The 18,520-nt window shown below is 43.1% G+C and overlaps 1 protein-coding gene across 1 annotated transcript in view; it reads left to right on the forward strand.

Annotated features, from left to right (window-relative positions):
* LOC146184557 (uncharacterized) overlaps positions 1-18,520 on the forward strand; it is an 87,091-nt gene that overhangs the window by 55,755 nt on the left and 12,816 nt on the right. Inside the window, exon 4 of the mRNA XM_084608811.1 lies at positions 7,401-7,721. Coding sequence (XP_084464937.1) covers positions 7,401-7,721 — 321 coding nt within the window. The remainder of the gene's footprint in view (positions 1-7,400; positions 7,722-18,520) is intronic.

Below are 18,520 nucleotides of genomic sequence, written 5' to 3' on the forward strand. Positions count from 1 at the left end.
CAACTGAGCGCTCCTTAATACGTCTTTACGAGACCCTGTTTGTTGGCTACATCCGGTACAGTCTTCCTGTACTCTCTAGTATGAGACTTTCATGCTTGCGGACTTTAGAGAGCGTACAATCGCAGGCACTGAAAATATGCCTTGGACTGCCTAGATGCACCTCTAACAAAGGTACAATTGAAGAGGCACATGCTCGCCCAATATCCATATACTTATCACACGAACCACTTCGTGTATATTTACGAGCACTTACAAGACAGTTTTCACCCACTCAGCAAGATTCTGGATGAAAGGCCACACTGCAGCTTTACAAGTGCATTCCGCTGCCATCAGTCGCAAGTACCGACAGGATATGCCCTCCCATATCGTCCCGCCCAACCACCTTGGACGATAGATAAACCTTTGGTGCACCTTCGTGTTCCCGGAATACTGAAGAAATCAGTGGTACCAATTAGTGGGCCCAACTTACTGTGGCGCACATCTGGTCAGAATATCCTCATTATATCCAGACGGAACTGTACCGAGTTCTAGTCGTCAGTGATCGTCTGACCTGGTGCATGTGCTTCGCATGAAGCCGTATTTTACCCGCTAAAAGTCGTATTTGCCATCCGGAGCAGTTTTTTTTCTGTGAGCTTGCGGTCTTTTTTTTTGAGGGGAGGGAATAATGCCACCTGACGGTTCGAGGTAGCGCTTGAACGACGAAGAAATTGGAGACTCTCACGTGCTTCGGCTAGCTAGGACTGTGGACTCTTGAGCTTGTGTCTTCGTGTTACCATTTCCCGGGAACCTCTGCCTTGACTGTGTGTATCTGCCCCTGTTGCCGATACCCATAAATCCCTGTCTTCGTGACAATATTTACGTATACACCGATGGATCTGTGTCAGCACAGGCATCCGCTGCAGCTGTGGTCATACCAACTCTGAAAACGACTCTGCATTTCCTTTTGGGACATAACTCTACATCAATCGCTGCTTTAACTTGTAGCCATTCGGGAAGCTATTCGATACATATGTGGGGAACCACGTCAAAAATGGTGTATATTCACGGACTCAAAAACGGCATTACAAATTTTGGGAAACTTCTTACGCCACACTGCCTATCAGTCCCTGGCACTAAACATCATGGAGCTCCTCACATCTGCCCAGCTGCAAGGCCACAGGATAATGTTTGAATGGATCCCTGCCCACTGCAGGCTCCATGGGAATGAACAGGCCGATGTTGAAGCGAAAAGCGCACTCATCAATGGCCTCCAAACAGCTGTGCCTTTTCAAGAGGTGACACGACGTACCTTCTTACGAGTTGTATGAATAATGCTACAACAGCTTACTGGGCCCAGCCAGACGCCCGATACATTCGTCTAAGAAGGCTCGATCAAACATTAAAATTTTATGTTCCGCGTGATATTCCGCGTCATTAGGCATGCTTACTACATAGACTTTGTTTAAACGTGGCTTTCACGCACAAGTACTTAAATTTAATTGGACAGATGGACTCGCCGGAATGGTCAACTTGTGGCATCCCAGAGACTGTGGACCATATATTATTGGTGTGCCCAGGGTATTCGCGCGAAAGAAGTGTGCTAGCGGCTTCCTTGAAGCGTTTAGACAAGAAGCCTCTGTCGGAAGAACTGCTGCTGGGCGCTTGGCAGGACAAGGAGAAGGGTGTCCAGGCAGTGCGTGCTCTTTGCCGTTTTTTGTGCGCCAGCGGACTTGATTCGCGCTTGTAAAACAAGCTACTGTGTCTGTATATGTATTTAATATGCATTCTCCCACATCGTCACCCATCATGACCCTCTTTCTTCTCTCCTTCCCCTTCCCCAGTTCAGAGTGGCAGGCCAGATTTGAATTATTCCGGCCAACCACTCTGCCTTTTCCTTTCAATAAATACATCTATCTATCTATATTTTACTAAGGCTCTCTCGGGACAGTCGGATAGCTCGATTTGCTTTACCACCACATTCTCCAGCAGCTCCCATCTTTGCCTACGCAGATTACCTGACCAATGTCGTCCCGGGTGAGGCTACTGTCTACTCTTTCCTGGACATCATGAAGATGTACTGTGAGACGAATGAGGCTAAGGATAACAGTTGGAAGAGTGCACCTTGTATTTCTTTTTGGTTGTACATCATCCAGTCCTCAGCCTGGTTTCGGTTTTTCCATGAAGTCTGAAGTCCGCTTCCTTGGCTTTTACTTCACTCCAGAAGGTGTTTTAGATAAAAATTTGTCCTTGGCTAAGGATAAAATTGAATCTAAAGCGAGAGATTACCAGAAGCTTTTGCATCCGCTCACGGCTCGGGCCACTATCCCACGGTCCCTCCTGCACTCGGTGCTCACCTATGTCGCCGGCATAACAACTTTGACGGCATGGGCGAAGCTCTGCTTGGAGTGGTTCCTTTTCTGTTGCTTGTGGGGCGGAGTTCCGGACAAAATCAAAAGACTTATGAAGTTGCCTAGGGATACGGGGGACCTCTGCATCCCTGTCCTGGAAACCGTAGCTCCTGGTTTTCACTTCAAGTAGACCCAAGTGACACTGAGCTCGGACATGCCTCTCACTCGAAGCGACTTTTTAATTTCGGACCACTCGACCCCGCCTTTTTATCCCGAGTACGCACTCTCACTGCGTGTCACGGCTGGGCTCTTCATCACCCTTTTAAACCCAGGCAGCCACCTGCCTTTAGCGTCTTCATAAGGTGAAGGTGGACGTCGATGTGGTTTCGCTTCTCTCGAGAAATTGGTTAGGCTCGTCACTCCAAGTCTTCCTTCTCACCACCGCCAGTATGATGCCGTTTTGGAAGCAAGCAGAGCGTCCTTTTTGAATCACTTTGCCAGGGGATCATCCCCTGCGTTCACACGAACAATTTTGCGACCAACTTGTCTGTTTCGTGGCGGTAGAGAGGGCATTGTGCACACGTTTTCAGTGTCTTCTCCCTGGAGCACCTCTCCATCGTGTAGCTGACGTTTTCCAGCTTCCGCGTATATCGTATCAGACTTCGCGATACCTCAATTCGTTGCCAAGTTAACGCGTTACAAGTTTGTCTTCGTACTTGTCTAGTGCACGTACCAGGTGGGCTGGCACGCTGCGCGGCCGCATACTCAGCAGATTTGCAGGCCTCCATGAAGTAACTGCAAAGATATGAAGAGAAGTATGGTTCCACTTGCAGCTGAAACGTCGCATTCTCGGTGAGCGGAGGTTCTCGGAGATTTGGTATCAGCCGTCTGTGATTTTTTGGTTACTGGTAAAACACTTTCTGTTTTGATGTGATTCCATCGTAGGTAACGGTCGTCCTTAGAGGCACCTGTTGCCTAGTCATGAAGGTGCAACGCCTCGTTGGCTCAAGGCCACGTAGGCGCAGCAGGCAGTCTTCGCTTTTGATGCAGCTCACCCCTGTGGCGGCATCACGTGGTGCCTCCTTGACCGGGTAGGGCTCTCATCTAGAACCCAAAACACTGTCCCAGAACCCACGTGACCCTGGGAAGGGAAGGGTGGGGGCTCTCGGAGGTGTGGAACGGATGATGATGGGCTGATGATTTATGTGAGACTGGGACATGGTACTTTCTGGTGTCCAGTCTTACTTCCCAGCTAACAACGGTAGCTAGCATGAGGAAAGGAGCGCAAAGGAAATATGGCAAGTGTCAAAAAGCGCGCAGTGTATTCGTGGCGCTACGTTGCGGCGAGTACACCTGCGAACGCGTTTCAGTCGAATGAATGTCTTACGGCCTTCGTGTACAGCGGGCTGATGTCACCGTCATCTTTTGAATTACTACACCGGTTTGGTTTTACGTTACCGCTCGCTAAACCCGAAGCTTTGTAGAAACCGCGGAATATACAAAAGTAAAAGGAACAGCGAAGCGCAGAAACACGAGCGCCAGACGTGTTTTGCTTCTGTCGCCAGCACACATACACTTTGGCAGCTGAGACCGTAGCAGCTATCAGCGAGTGCACCTTGTCAATTTTACCAAAGCTGTTCAGCTCTTTTTCTTTACGTTGCCGCTCGCTGCTGCATACATGAATCCTTGTAGACACCGCTGCAGGTAGCCGTTTGTTCGATCGCTCGATGATCAGCTTTTCGATCGCCTAGCACTTTTGACGTCGCAACTTCCAGGACAGTTGACTTTCGAGCTTTCTCGTGTTGCGAGACTTGAGGTTCTACTTTGTTACTAAATTTAGTTCGCCTTTGTTAGAACCTTATACAGTGCTGTTCTGTCGTTTCTGTTATTGTCCATAAACTAGCCTGACTCAGCTCTTTTCTTATTCTTAGGAGATGCAGTCCTGCCCTTTGCGGTCTCGGCTTCGTAACGATATGTTATTAGGGTTGCAAGTAATCTGTTTAATCCTGGATTTAAATAGGGCACAGCTAATCAGACCATTTTCATTTTTGATTCAGCTCATTTTGATCCAGAAAAGTTCATTGCAGTGGATAAACAGGCTTGACGGCTTGACTTGCCAAAATTGTAGCGATGAGGCTGGGTATTATGTTTACTTTGATGTAAGTTTTTCTCTCGCATATAAACCATTTCTTGAAATAGTTTTGTATCTGCCACTGTGTGATAAAAGGAAGGGTGGTACAAAAGCAGCACTGATTAAATATAGTCCTTTTTATTGCAGGTGCCAGGTTTCCACTTTTTTGTGATCGTAGGTGTGACTATCAGATACTTTAGTCGAGATGTCTATGCAGGTATCTTCTCTCTTAATTCCATCTTTTATGCTTTCCTTTATATACGAATAAAATAGTGATTGTCGATTTGTATTCCTTTGCACCTGCTTGTCTAGCAAAATCGAAAGAAAGCATAAATTTGATCAGCAAGTACAAGCACCTCTTTAAATGCTAAGGCCTCAGTCAAAAAGATTATATGCCTTCTTATATTGGTGGAAAAATAACTATAACTTACTTGAATATACAGCAAATATCCCACTGGCATGAAGAGAGTTAATAATGTGGAGAATACAGACATGGTTTTTCCACTGTAGGTAAAAGGCACGTTAAGAGTACGCATTACGGCCAGCTACCTCTCACAAAACCGGACCGCACATCTCACCGATTGCATAATCACCTCAGTTTTAAACGCCTTTCGGGAAGAACCACTGCATTCCACTCATCAGCCCTGCCCCGTGCCATCATTTATTGGAATAGTCTTCCTGATAACATTGTTCACACTTCAGATTATGTTATTTTCAAAGAAAAAATAAGCAACATTTTGTTCTGAAGTGTGCTGTTACTGAAGTGTGTTCTATAGTGTGCTTTTCAAATTTTGTTCTCTTTTCTTGTGTTTGCCATTGTATAATGTTAACGTTTTGAACATAACGATGTTAAAATAACCATCTTCTACATGCTTCTGTTTCGCACCCCAGTTATGTAACCCCCTCACATAATACTCCAATCGGAGCCCGTGAGGTATTTGAATAAATAAATAAATAAATATTTTGGAAGGTGCATGCTGCGAACATATTCAGGTGGGTGCTTAACACAGATCTTCTCTTTAGAGCTGAACTTTGGGAACAGTGAGGTTCATAGACGGTTCTTTAGCCGTGACTCTAGGCTCGTCTATTTTTATATAAGGGATAGGTAAGTACTGAAATGCAATGTGTACACATTTTTGAGTAGGTTTTTTGCCCCCTTTCTACACCTTACACAGAATCACGGGTGCTTGGATAAAAAGCACCCTTCTAGACAAAACAACGGAGGTGTATATATCGAACTTAAGGTGCTTACGTACCCCAGTGGCTGTATTTTGCAGGAGTACCCTTTTAGCACCTTCAATGTGTAAACTTTTTAGTCTAGCATACGGCATTGCGAGAATGAATTGATCACAAATTCGAACTGGGAAGGATGTTCGTGCGGTGTTAGGGGGATTCTCCAAGAGGGAGGAGGATCCTTTGTAAAAGCAAGGTATATATTTACATTGACATTAACCGCCCATGCGCAGCCATATTAGACCTCAGCACCAGGTGAGGGAGTTGTCCAAATTCGTCTTCCCTGGACAGGCAGCTTCCAGAGCGATTGCATGGGGTGCACACGACTGTTCATTGAACAATATGAGAGCACCCACAGAGCAAAAAATGTAGACGTTTATATATTGCTCCGAAAAAAAAAGCTGTGCAGCTTCCCCACAATTTTCGTGCTTTGCAAAGCCTCTCTGTCCCGGTGAGTTGGGGGTTCCTGGCCTGAAACCCGGAGCAGAATGTAGGCTTTTTCGACTGCGAAGTTTCTCGATATTTGACTTTGTTTGTGTGCATACTTAGTTCCAGCACTTCTGAATTGAACGCGTTCGGGGCTTCCCCTTTCTCCGTGGTACTCCTCGCCACAAAGCTTCGCGTATGCGCTGGGTATGGGATATGCGCTAGCAGCTGTGTACTATATTTCATATTTTGTGAGCTTTTTATAAATGTCGCTAAATGCAGCTGCGTCAAGGCTACCGTGGTGTGAAATTATCAGCCAGCTGTTTTTTTAAACACGCACTATAAGTCTTTAAACCACGGTTTCTTATTGAAGGCAATACCAATAATTACATCCTTACAAATATTAAAATAGTTTAAATTGGCTCAGACACTTCGCATTTTTTTGGATCTTTAGAGTAGTTAACTTCTAATAATTGCTCTTTGAAGTTTCTTCTCGTTGTTGGAGTAGGTCCTGCCTCCTTGTTCTCGAGGAAATCGTTCAAATGGGCCGAATAAATTAGAAAGCTGGTTTAATTAGGAGAATTTATTAAGCAGATGAACAATATACACAATCAAAATGAAGACAGATCAGACACACTGAGTTGGGTCTCCTTGCCGCTTAGGACGGTCCGTTGTCCCGAACGAGCATACGAGATAATGTCTGTACGTATGTACAGACGTACGTACTGGCGCCTGAAGGTGTTCACCAACGGCGTTTTGAGGCTCGCGAACTAAGCGGCCAAACACAGAACAGCTGAACGCTCTTCAATGCCAGTGTAGACTCGCCACCCACCAAGGAAAGAACTAAAAAAGAGAACACATACACGTAGGGAAATTTACACTGAAAAGATATCCTCTCTCACACAAAAATAGGTGGGCGACGAGCGCGTGACCCGAGCCGCCTCGCCGCCGGACTGCCGCACCGGGAACCAAAGCAAAAGGTCCCCTTTTTGATACGGACAGCGCTCCGTCTACGCGCCTTGCGGGACGACTCTTTGAAACCGCGAAAAAAAAGAAACCCAAACAAAAAGGCGCACGATGACCTTACAGTACTTTTAACTGGGACACCCGGTGCAACACCTAAGCAAATGCGCACTCCATAGTCCAGCGGCTTTGCGAGAGAGGGGATGCCTCTGCCTCGAGCACTGCTTGCACAAATTAGGGTCACAGAAACAGCTGCGCTGCGATGGAAATACTGCATACTTTTTATATTTTCACATCAGTTCTTGCTTAAATCTTTGCAGCTCGTCCCTGTCGGCATCTCCGACAGAGCGGCAGCTCCTGGACGACGCTCAGGCAAGCTGTCCTCTTCCCGCTCCTCCTTCCACCGAGCATGTTTTTGGGTTTCCAGCTGTGACTGAGGCCGATGCCGTCGGATGGGGTCTGGCGGAACCTGTGTTCGCAGAGCCGCCACGTCGGTTGCCGCCGACAAGCAACGGCCAGTGGGGGACCCGAATAAGATGCTGCATCAGGGGTTTTGTCTGCAGACGCTGCAGATGGCGAAGGTGGACTGGCGGGGCAACACCGCCATCTTCACCGACGAGGCCTCCCAGAGGATCTATCAGGTAACACCAAATAAAATGGCAGCAGCAGCTATTGTTTGCTCAATGGTGACAGGTGGCATTCTGTGCTGAGCGCCAAGGCATGTCTGCTTGGTGATTGTGTCCATTTAAGCTGAGAAAGACGCGCAACTAAGAAAGCTGAGAAAAACGCAACCACAAAAAATAGCACACGGTTACACTCGCTGGCAGCTGACATATGGTCAAACACTGATTCTTTGAAGAAAAAAAAACTGCGCTAAAAGACAAGGAAAAGGGACTAATACGTCACAGGCGCAGGGTGTAAACTTTTATTTGCAAAAACGGAAGCGCACACTATAAGGCAGAAGCCGAGGCACGTGATCACACTTTTTCACTCGCTCATGCAAACACAAATAAGGAAAGTTTAGGAGAAACGATGAAAACTAATCTCGAAATAATGTATAAGTAGTGGAGGCTAGTGGGACCAAGGTAACTTTAAAAACAAAACAGAACACAGTGCAGAAGACAATAAACCTTTAAAAGAAAACTGGAGTATAAGTGAGAAGCAAAGACAGCAGAGGATCCAAGTAAAACAAAAAAGCAAAGGCGGTGGACCAAAGGTAAACTGGAATAGAGGCGAAGGAGAGGGCAGAAAATTAGTCTAAAGAATGGCAAAACAAGGGGCAAGGAAACAATAGAGATACGGACGGCCAAAATTAAAACCAAGACATTAAAGTCTTGAAAAATGCGGTCTGCTACGACTGACAGCAAAAGTTAAATATACATAAACAGTGAGTAGAAAAACTAACGAAAAATTGTGTACAGGTGGTTTTCCAGAACAGAGATTTCGTTAGGTAAAAGTTGTTCGTTTTACTGATGTAGAAAGCTTCCACAATTTCCCTTCAAGTCCTGTCACTTAATCTGAACAAAAAGGTTGTTCATTCAAGTATCGGTATGCAAGGAACCTTTTTTTTCCCTATGCCTTGCCTTTGCATCCACTGTAATACTGGGCTACATTGCCTTCCGACTTGTTCTTCACATCCAAGGTATGCTCGCGTGCCCTTCCGCTGAAACACTTACCAGTCTGCGCAGTATAGAATTGGCCTGAAGAGAGAGGGAATTTACACAGTATTTCCGAGGTACACCCCGCAAACTGCTTTCCGAGCTTCTTTGTGCACTGCAGATTAGTCTTCTCTCTTGCTTCAAAAAAGCACACACTACTGAGTTTCTATACTGCCAAGAAGACGACATAACCTCTTAACGGCTGGCCACTTTTCTGACGCTGTGTAATATTCGTTGAATGTAGATCATAACCTGCAAACGATCTTTCTTCTAATCATCGTTCTGCTTTTTCGTCCTTTAATTTTCTGGAGTAAACTTTCGCTCGCAGTGGTGATAAGGTGATGAGGGTATCCCTCTGAACGGTGGCGCTGCATTTCCCAGTAAAGCTTGTTTCCAAAGGATGTACACACCTTTTTTTCCAAGACAAACTGCCAGGCTAAAGTAATGCTAGCAGCTTCACAAGCTTGGAACGGAACTTTTAAATGACAGGGAGTCTTCGTGGTCCTCGGGTTGCAGACTTAGTAAATGTGTCTGTCCGCAAAACGCAGCTTCAAGTCCCGGAGCTGCCAGCATTGCTCGCCAGCTCGTGAGTCATAAAAGGCATCCACAAGACATGAATATTTCAAGTATGCTAGTGATGGCGTCGTCAAGATTATCATCAGGCGACAGTGTTAGTATAGAAAGGTAATCGCAAAGGAGCGCAAAACTAGCAAGCGTAAAGAAGTTCTTGATACAGCGCAAAGGACGCGGAAAAGAAGGGTACACAAACAGAATACACACGGGCGCTGTGCCCGTGTGTGTTCTGTTTGTGTCCCCTTCTCCTCTGCATCTGTTGCGCTGTATCAAAATCTGTGGACCACCAACCCACCTGAGCATCCAGATTAAGAAAGAAGTTCGACACACCTATTGAAGGCTGACAGATATGCATATATCGCAGAAGACAAGGGCCACGGAGGAGCCGAAACAAATGCCAATGTTCCGTACAAAAATCATTCCACTGAATTCGATGATTGCGCAGTTTATAAAAAAAACTAGCAATTGAAAGCGGGGCTCTGTGCTTACACCTGCCATACTCCAGAAGTAAGCTTTACCATTCACTTAAGTTATCTAACTGCCTCAAATCTACCATATTGAGTAGAACAAGACTTCAATGTCAATGCAAAAAGAGGTGGCAACCGATAGGAAACCTTCTGCGAAGTACTTTACAACTTCACTGGAACTGCACCCAATAAACTGGTCTTTTCAGCCGTTTTCTCCAGTTAGAAAGTACGAACGTCCCAGTTGCTCGCTGCCATGTTCAGTTCTCTCAAATGATGACTCGGAGGAGGCCTTCACATTTTGTGTCTTCCCGGTAAAGGAAATATCTATGGAGCCAGTTTCCAGTTTTTCATTTCTCTCCCAAAGGTTTCTTGTAATTCATTTATTCTTCAGTTCTTCGGGGGTTTACGCGACTTACTCAGGCGATATGACATAAACAAACTGGGAGAAGCGGCCAAGTCTTAGGAATGATATGACTTGGGAAGGTGGGAGAAGAATAAATTTTTCAGTGCTCATGAATTTATCCGGTTATTTATTTTTATTTGGAAAATACTGTGGTCTCAGAATACCAAGCATGTGGGTGGATACAACTCCAGGTTCTTTCATTGTTTGTTCTTGTCATTGACTGGCATTTGGTCGCGAACGATGACGACGGGAACTAAGAGGTTGACAAATAAAAAAACTCTTTATATTAATATAGCATGGTTAAAGTGAAGACGGACAAAGTTTTATAGTGCCAATTACATGAAGCTGCTTAGAGTTTCTTTTGTCAGAAGCTCACGACGAGAACTTTAGGTTCTCGACATCTCTTCTTAATCCCTCGGCTCGTCGCCGATTGGGCAGCACCTCTCATGGTCAGGCCTTCTGAAGTAGCAGTAGCCTGTAGCCGCTTACATAATAATAATAATAATAATAATAATAATAATAATAATAATAATAATAATAATAATAATAATAATAATAATAATAATAATAATAATAATAATAATAATAATAATTATAATAATAATAATAATAATAATAATAATAATAATAATAATAACACATATTTATTCATCAAAACGATGAAAAGGTGCTAGGAAAAAAGCTTGAGGTGTTTGACGAGCCCTGGGCCCCTACTTGTGCAAAGGCATCACGGTAACATTAAAAACATATTAGTCAACGATGTCAAAATAACAAAAATATTTTCAAACCTTATAATGTACACATTGTAAAAAAGGGAAAAAAAGAAGAATATACAACCAGGATATTCTTTACAGCGAAGGAAAGGCTCACGAAGATCACGGATCGGTTTACTAATTATATCAATATTTTTATGGTGTAACGTGTTTAAGTGTTTCGGTAGCTGGGAAGTAATCATTTGTAACCCGTAGTTTGTTGGAGTTTTAATCTGCCATAGGGAATGTTGTCTCGTGGGATAGTTTTTCGTTCGGCGTTAGACAGGCTAGTGTCCTAAATAATAAGTATGATACCTCGACAGCAATTGAAAACTACAGATATAGAGAATTCTCAAAATATCCGCGCCTCCAATGTACTGTCTTGTACTTTGGTTAAAATTAAGCATTAACATACTTCTTATCACTTTCTTTTGAAGTAGGTAAATTTTTTGCAGATTGTTCAGGGTAGTCATGTCCGCAACAATTTGGCAATAATTCAGATGAGACAAAAGCAATGATTTTTATATGAGTTCTTTGATTTTCTTTGGAAGTACTGTTTTCAGGCAATATAAATGTTCTACGACTCGAGCGAGTTTGGGCATTATAGTGTCTACATGATGATTCCGTGGCATTGTTTTGTGAAAAAAGGGCTCCGACAGTTTTAAATTTGTCTGCTATTGCAATGTCTTCTGAATTTAATAGTAGTATTTTACTACTATGCAGAAGTTTGTTCTTTGGTTGGAAGATAACACAGCTTTGCTTTTATTTGCAGTTATTTTTAGCCCATTTTGTTCGGTCCAGGTGTTTAGCTGGGATAAAATACCGTTTCTTTTGCCTACCAGGCCATTGCAGTCATACGAGAAGAGGAAGATACTAGTGCCATCTCCACAGATAAACGGTGCCTGGTCAATGAGGTTTACTATCTCGTTATTATACAAGTTGAAAAGTAAGGGCTCTAATATGCTGCCATCTGGTACGCCACATTTGTTATTATTTAAGCTATATTCAAGCCGGTTGATGCTAGTATATTGTGGGCAGTTCGAATGATGGAATTTTAAAAGTTGCAGTAGAAGGCCTGTAATTCCATACACTTCCAACTTTCCAAACAGCAATTCGTGCTTTAGAGAGTTAAATGCTTTTCTGAAATTTATGAAAGTTCTTAGTGCGACATGCTGCTTTTCAAAGCTGTCCAAGATACACTATTTTTCATACAGAAGCGCTAGATCAGTGGAGTGTTTCTACACAATCCAGCTTCATCCTGTTATAATGTTATTTTATTTGTATGCATTTTTCTAGCCGGGAGAAATTTTTTGTAGGCCCTTCGAGACGATAGGAAGAAAAGAAATCGGTCTGTATTTTTCATGGGAGTTCTTATAATTTTTCTTGTAAATTATGACTACTTAGCCACCTGCATTTGATTAGAAAATGTAACGCTTAAAAAAACATAAGTTAAATAAATAAGGTTCGTTAATATGGTTGGTTTGTGGGATTTAGTCCCAAAATGACTGAGGCTACGATAGACGCTGTAGTGAAGGACTCCGGAAATTTCGACCACCTGGGGTTCTGTAACGTTCACTGACATCACGCAGCCTTGCTTTTTGCCTTCATCCAAAAGCGACCACCGAGGCCGGGATTCGATCCCGCCTGCTTGGGAACAGTTGTCGGGCGCCATGACCACTGCGCCACCCCGACGAGGTTGAATAAATAAGTTAGCGGGGATGATAGTATGTCTATGACAAATTTAATTGGCCTGGACTGGAAATCGTTTATGTCATAGACCGAACTATTGGAAAGTCCCAAAAATGCTAATATGACCTCAACCTCAGAAACAAAATTGAGGAATAAGCTATGTTTTAAGGGACCATTAATTTATGGTTAATCAGTATTGTCAAAAGGCATGGTAGTCACATGTGTGAGGAAGCTACTAAAATCATTCGATATAGCGGTCCCCGTGAGCACATTATCGCCATAAATAATAGTTTCAATGACACCATCCTTTCTCGAGGGTGTCAACAGCGAATTAAGTTTTTTCCACAACAGGCCTGAATTATTTTAACAATCTTCACAATATTCACAGAAATACTGATTTATAGCAAACCTAATGCCCTCGTTTAGCTTGTTTCGATAAGCTTTGTGCGTAGCAAACAATTCAGGATCCGTACATTTAATGAATGTGCTGTATAGTTTCTTTTTCTCCTTGATTCGCTTTAATCTCACGTGTAATCCATGCTTTTCTTATACGTCTAGAGCGCCTTTTAATTATATATAGAAAGTGCTTGCATACACTTTTTTCACAATATCAATGAACAGTTAATATTCAACATTCATCACCGTTATCATCAACATCATCATCATCAGTCTGACTATACCCACTGCAGGGCGAAGGCCTCTCCCTTACTTTTCCAATTAACCCGGTTCTGTGCTAGCTGCATCCACTTCAGCCCTGCGAACGTCTTAACCTCATCCGCACACCTAACTTTCTGCCGCCCCCTGCTACGCTTTCCTTGCCTTGGAATCCAGTTTGTTACCTTAAGCGACCATCGGTTATCCTCTCTTCGCACTACATGTCCTGCCCATGTCCATTTCTTTTTAATTTCCGCTAGAAGTATAATGTTGGTAACTTGAGCTATTTTTCTCACCCAATCTGCACGCTTCCTATCTCTTAATGCTGCCCCTAACGTTTTTCGTTCCATAGCCCTCTGCGTTGTCCTCAACTTAAGTAGAACCCTCTTGGTTAGCCTCCACGTTTCAGCCCCATAGGGGAGCGCAGGTAAGATGCAACGGTTGTATACTTTCCTCTTGAGCGATACCGGTAAGCAGCTAGTCATAATCTGATATGCAACATTGCAGCCTTCCAAAGAATAAAGCTCAGAGAACACTGTGTTGCTAATATCATCTCGAAACTTTTCTAAGTTTTGTCTGACACACACTGAATGGAATGAGTAAGCATTAACCTATTACAACGTTTAGGATTATTAACCCCATAAATAAACCAAGGTGGTCACTAATGTAAATACGACTACTTCTGACTTAACACATAAAGCACCATAATCTGTTATAAAAAGATCAAGCAGAGTTTCAGTAGCACAAGTAACACGAGTTGGTTTAGAAAGGACATTTCCACAGTTATTGCTTTTGATCACAATGTTCAAACACCGCTTAATAATACTGTCACACATAACGTCTAGATTCAGGTCGCCTCCATGTAGTACTTTTAACTTTTTCACATTTACAAAGGCAAGAAACTAGTCAAGGAAGTTAACAAAATTTGAACAATTGTCATCGGGCGGTCAGTAGACTACAAAGAAAACCATTTCGCCAGTAATTGCCGTTAATATTTCATAGTAATCACTGGAAACAAAATATTCAGCAAGTGTGTCACATTTAAGTTCCTCATTGACGAATTAAGTCGCGCCACCACCACGACCAGCGCTACGGTTAATAAAAAGCTTTTATATCATGATGAACGTATCATCATCAGTCAGCCAAGTTTCGTGAGCATAACATTGCTGCTGAAATGACATGATGATAACAATACCTCTATTTTTGAAAATTTATTTAGTGACTGCACATTTATAGAGAAACGTTTAGGTTATGCGTGATATTTCGAACCAAGAACGCCTTTCAGTTCCTCGGGAAGCCAGTAGGAAGAATTCATTTTTCTTCTTCGCGTGTATTAACCGCACTTCAAGACAGTGGTGGCCAAGGTCACTATCTTGTCAAGATCGCGTTCGTATTTGATCAGATAGGCGGTCTCGCCGCTTTTTTTTCTCACATAAATTCTTCCGTGTCTGTACCATGCAAAACGGAATCCATGGTCATCCGCCCACGTCTTTGCATGCTGCAACCGCTGCATTTCCACTTTTCCGGTTCTCATTCAGATAAATGCTGCACTTCTAATCTGTTCTGAAGCCACTCATCACGTGTGTGTTTATTGGCAAAGCGAACAAGGATTATGGGGATTTTAGAATATTTAGCCAGCAGTCTGTGCAAGGCAATAACGTCATGTTGGGCCACCGCTCATAGCTTTATATTTTCCGCTAACTCATTGATTTTTGATAGCTAGTTCTCGCTGGGACAACTCTGAACGCCGTGAATTGCTAGGTTCAAGGATCGGCTGTGCTGTTCTATAGCATTCAAGTTCTATTTTAATTTACGTACAGTCATGGACAAAAGTTTGCGAGATGGCCGGAGCACCGTTTTAAAACAGCGTTGGCCTCACTAGGCAGCAATATGATAGTGTCGAATTCTAGAACACTATATCGTCGAGGTTACCCTTGGTGATGACTATGCGCATGCGCGACCTATATTTGCCGGCTTGCTTGCCTAATAGCGCGTTTCAAGGGGCAGTTGCTTTTTGTGAGCTTGGCCACTGGCTGCCTCTTTTAGTCGTTTTTTCTCGTCAGCCGCCGTTTGGCCGGCGTACATGGTGCGTGGCCCGGCGCTTGCGATTAGGAGCGCATTTATGGCGCCCGTCGCATTTAAGTCTCTTTTTACGGCCTCGTAATCCTAATCGTAACCCTAATCGATGAAAAAGTAGACTTATAGCAGACCACAGCGGACTGTTTTCTAAAATCCGGCCTCAGACTGAGGGAAGAAGTTAAAAATGATTAGCGAAAGAAAAAAAAAGTCAGCTATGTTCATGAAATAAAAAACAGGATTGAATGCGATCGACGCTGTCAATGTTTCCGTCATCGCAGCAGCCGGGCCGCGAGCCAGTTATGGCGGCCGTGGGTAAGCACAAATTTATTAGAAAAGATTCCCCTCAAAAATAGCCTATATCAAATATTCTTTGAAACAATGGACGAAAACGTTTTCACAAAATTCAAGTGCCTGAGTAATAAACTTACTACTGTACTGAGAAAGGCGAGAGCAGCATATTACCATGATTTATTTTCACGAAATGCAAAAAGATCAGATTTGCTATGGAAAAACCTAAAATCTGTGCTCTGCCGCGGCCAGAAAAAAGCGAAGTCCAATGAGTTCTTTACGCTGGTGAAACGTTTTCCGGAGCTCGGCTGGCAAACCTTTTCAATGACTTTTATATAAATCAATTCTCAAACTCAGCGGAAAGAGATATTTTGAGCAATTCGTGGACACAGACGACAGCAAACTTTTTGTTTTTATCCCCGGCTGACGAACGCGAAGTTGAATCTACTTTTCCGAATTTGAACAACAGTGGTGCTTGTGACGCGGAAGACCTACAAGTAAAACCAGTAAAGTTTGTAGCCGACCTTATAGCATCGCTTTTCACTTATATATTTAACTCGGTTTTATCAACAGGAATATTTCCTGAAAAAAATGAAAGTTGCTAAAGTTATTTTAATATATAAGGGTTCCCATAACAATATGTTAAAGAACTACAGACCCATTTCAATCCTACCAGTTTTCTCTAAGCTGTTTGAAAAACTTATACACAGTAGATTGGCAATCTTTCTGTCTAAATATTCATTGTTAAATAGCTTTCAACATGGATTCCGAAGGAATTGTTTAACTGAAACAGCATTATTAAAACAAAAAGAAATAATTTTGCACAATTTCTCGAATAATCTCCTAACATGAGGGGTTGACATCGATCTGTCAAAAGCATTTGACATCCTCTGCCACTAAAGGTTAATGCACAAACTCTTCTCTTACGGCGTACACGGCGTTGCGTATAACCTATTCACACCATATTTAAGCCATCGCAAGCATAATGTATCACTATTCCTCGGAACTGAGATGCATTGAAAGAGGTGTACCACAGGGAAGTGTCTTGGGACCACTGTTGTGATCCCTATATGTCAATGATTTGCAAGATATTATATCTGATCCTCCTGCCATTCTCGTATGCTACGCTGATGGCACAAAATTTTTAATTACCAGCTATAAAACCGAGGACATCGAAACAACCACTAATAAGATCTTAAAACTGGTTTTAGACTGGATGGATCACAACTTGCTACTAATGAACACTGCAAAGACAAAAGCGGTACTATTCCAGCCAAAGAACAAAACTGTTGCCTTGTCCAAAAAGCTCATGGTGAAATTTCCATTGACATTGTTGAATGCATAAAAACACTTGGGGTTCACTTATCCTGCAGTATGAGTTGGGACTCCCATATCAATGAACTACATAAACAATTGTGCAGGATAATTGGTCTACTTAATAAAAATAGATATCTATTGTCAGAACGAGTAAAACTGTTGATATATAATTCTTTAATTATGTTCAAAATAAATTACGGACTGTTGATTTGTGGGACAACAACCAGAACAAATATCAACAAGTTACTCATTGTGCAGACAAAGGCATTAAGGATAATTGCAAATGTTCCCTTCGACTTTCCCTCTGCAGAGTCGTTTGACTATTCTAAAGCAGTTAGAATGGATAATTTGTATAAACATCGTTTAGCCGAATCGTATCTCATGGCCACTAAAGGAAATAATCCGATCTTTGCTCATCTCTCTTAACTCACGCCAAACTCCTTGCAGTTTAATACCCACCAACCCGAGTACTAGCATGTTCCTACACCTCGAAACAACTATTCCCTGCAGTCCTTGACATATACGCTTCTATCAATGTTAAATAATTTGGATCACCGAAAAATAATATCACTTGTATGTCAAAGAACGGCCTTCGAACTGTTTTTATTTTATTATGATAGTATCCTTCTGTTTCCCCAATGTCTCTCGTGCTTGGCTGTTGATTTAGTGTTTGTGTACAATTTTTGTGTTTTCCGACTCTCGACTATTTCTTTCTTTATCATGTCTGTAATAACAATCGTGGAGTTGATTTTGTTAACCGTGCTGTGTATGCAAAGCAGAATGTGTATATTATTGTGAGCTGAAGTGTTTAAAATATGCTTGTTTTTGTACTCCTCGATGTATGCGCGCCGCTGCTGTCATCACTTGTAGGGGTAGCCACCTCGTCAAGCTGCCGCGAACGGTAGCTTTTTGTGGCTGCTCCTTCCTTGCACACAAGGAAAATAAAATGAATTTGAATTTGAATACGGTGATTGACGAGCTCGAGCGCCGAAAAGCGGCTGCCCTTGCCAAGCTCGGAAAATGCCGCTGCCCACACGAAGCTAGCTATCAGGCTGGCAAGCATGCGAGTATAGGACACGCATGTGAACTAATCACCGCCTAACATAACCTCGACGCTATCATATCGCCGCCTAGTAACGCCAACGCGATTTTAAAGCGGTGCTCCAGCATCTCGCAAATTGTTTTTTTTTTTTTCATTACTACATCTGCCTGCTGTCCCCCTTCTACCCTCTCGACGCGCTTTTGCAAGCTTTCGATTGTTTGGTCTTGTTTGTCGACAGGTTGCAGTAGTTGATCATATTTGGATGGCATCATTTCCACCGATGCCTCGAGATCAGCAAGAGTAGATTCCAGGCCAAGAGTTCATATGCCTGCTTAAGAAGGTTTGCAAACAAGGCAGATCAACACTTTCCTCCTGGCTCTTTTTTTCTTTGTTCATCTGCAGTGATATGCCTGAACGACAGTTAGCATTTATAGCTTTTACGAGCTGCGCCTCCCCTCGTGCGAACAACCGTTTCCTGCATCCCTGAACACGCGCCGACGTGGTAGCTGTAGAAGCAC

Source organism: Amblyomma maculatum, chromosome 7 (genome assembly GCF_055883805.1).
Source record: "Amblyomma maculatum isolate TAMU_Amacu chromosome 7, ASM5588380v1, whole genome shotgun sequence".
Classification (NCBI taxonomy): domain Eukaryota; kingdom Metazoa; phylum Arthropoda; class Arachnida; order Ixodida; family Ixodidae; genus Amblyomma; species Amblyomma maculatum.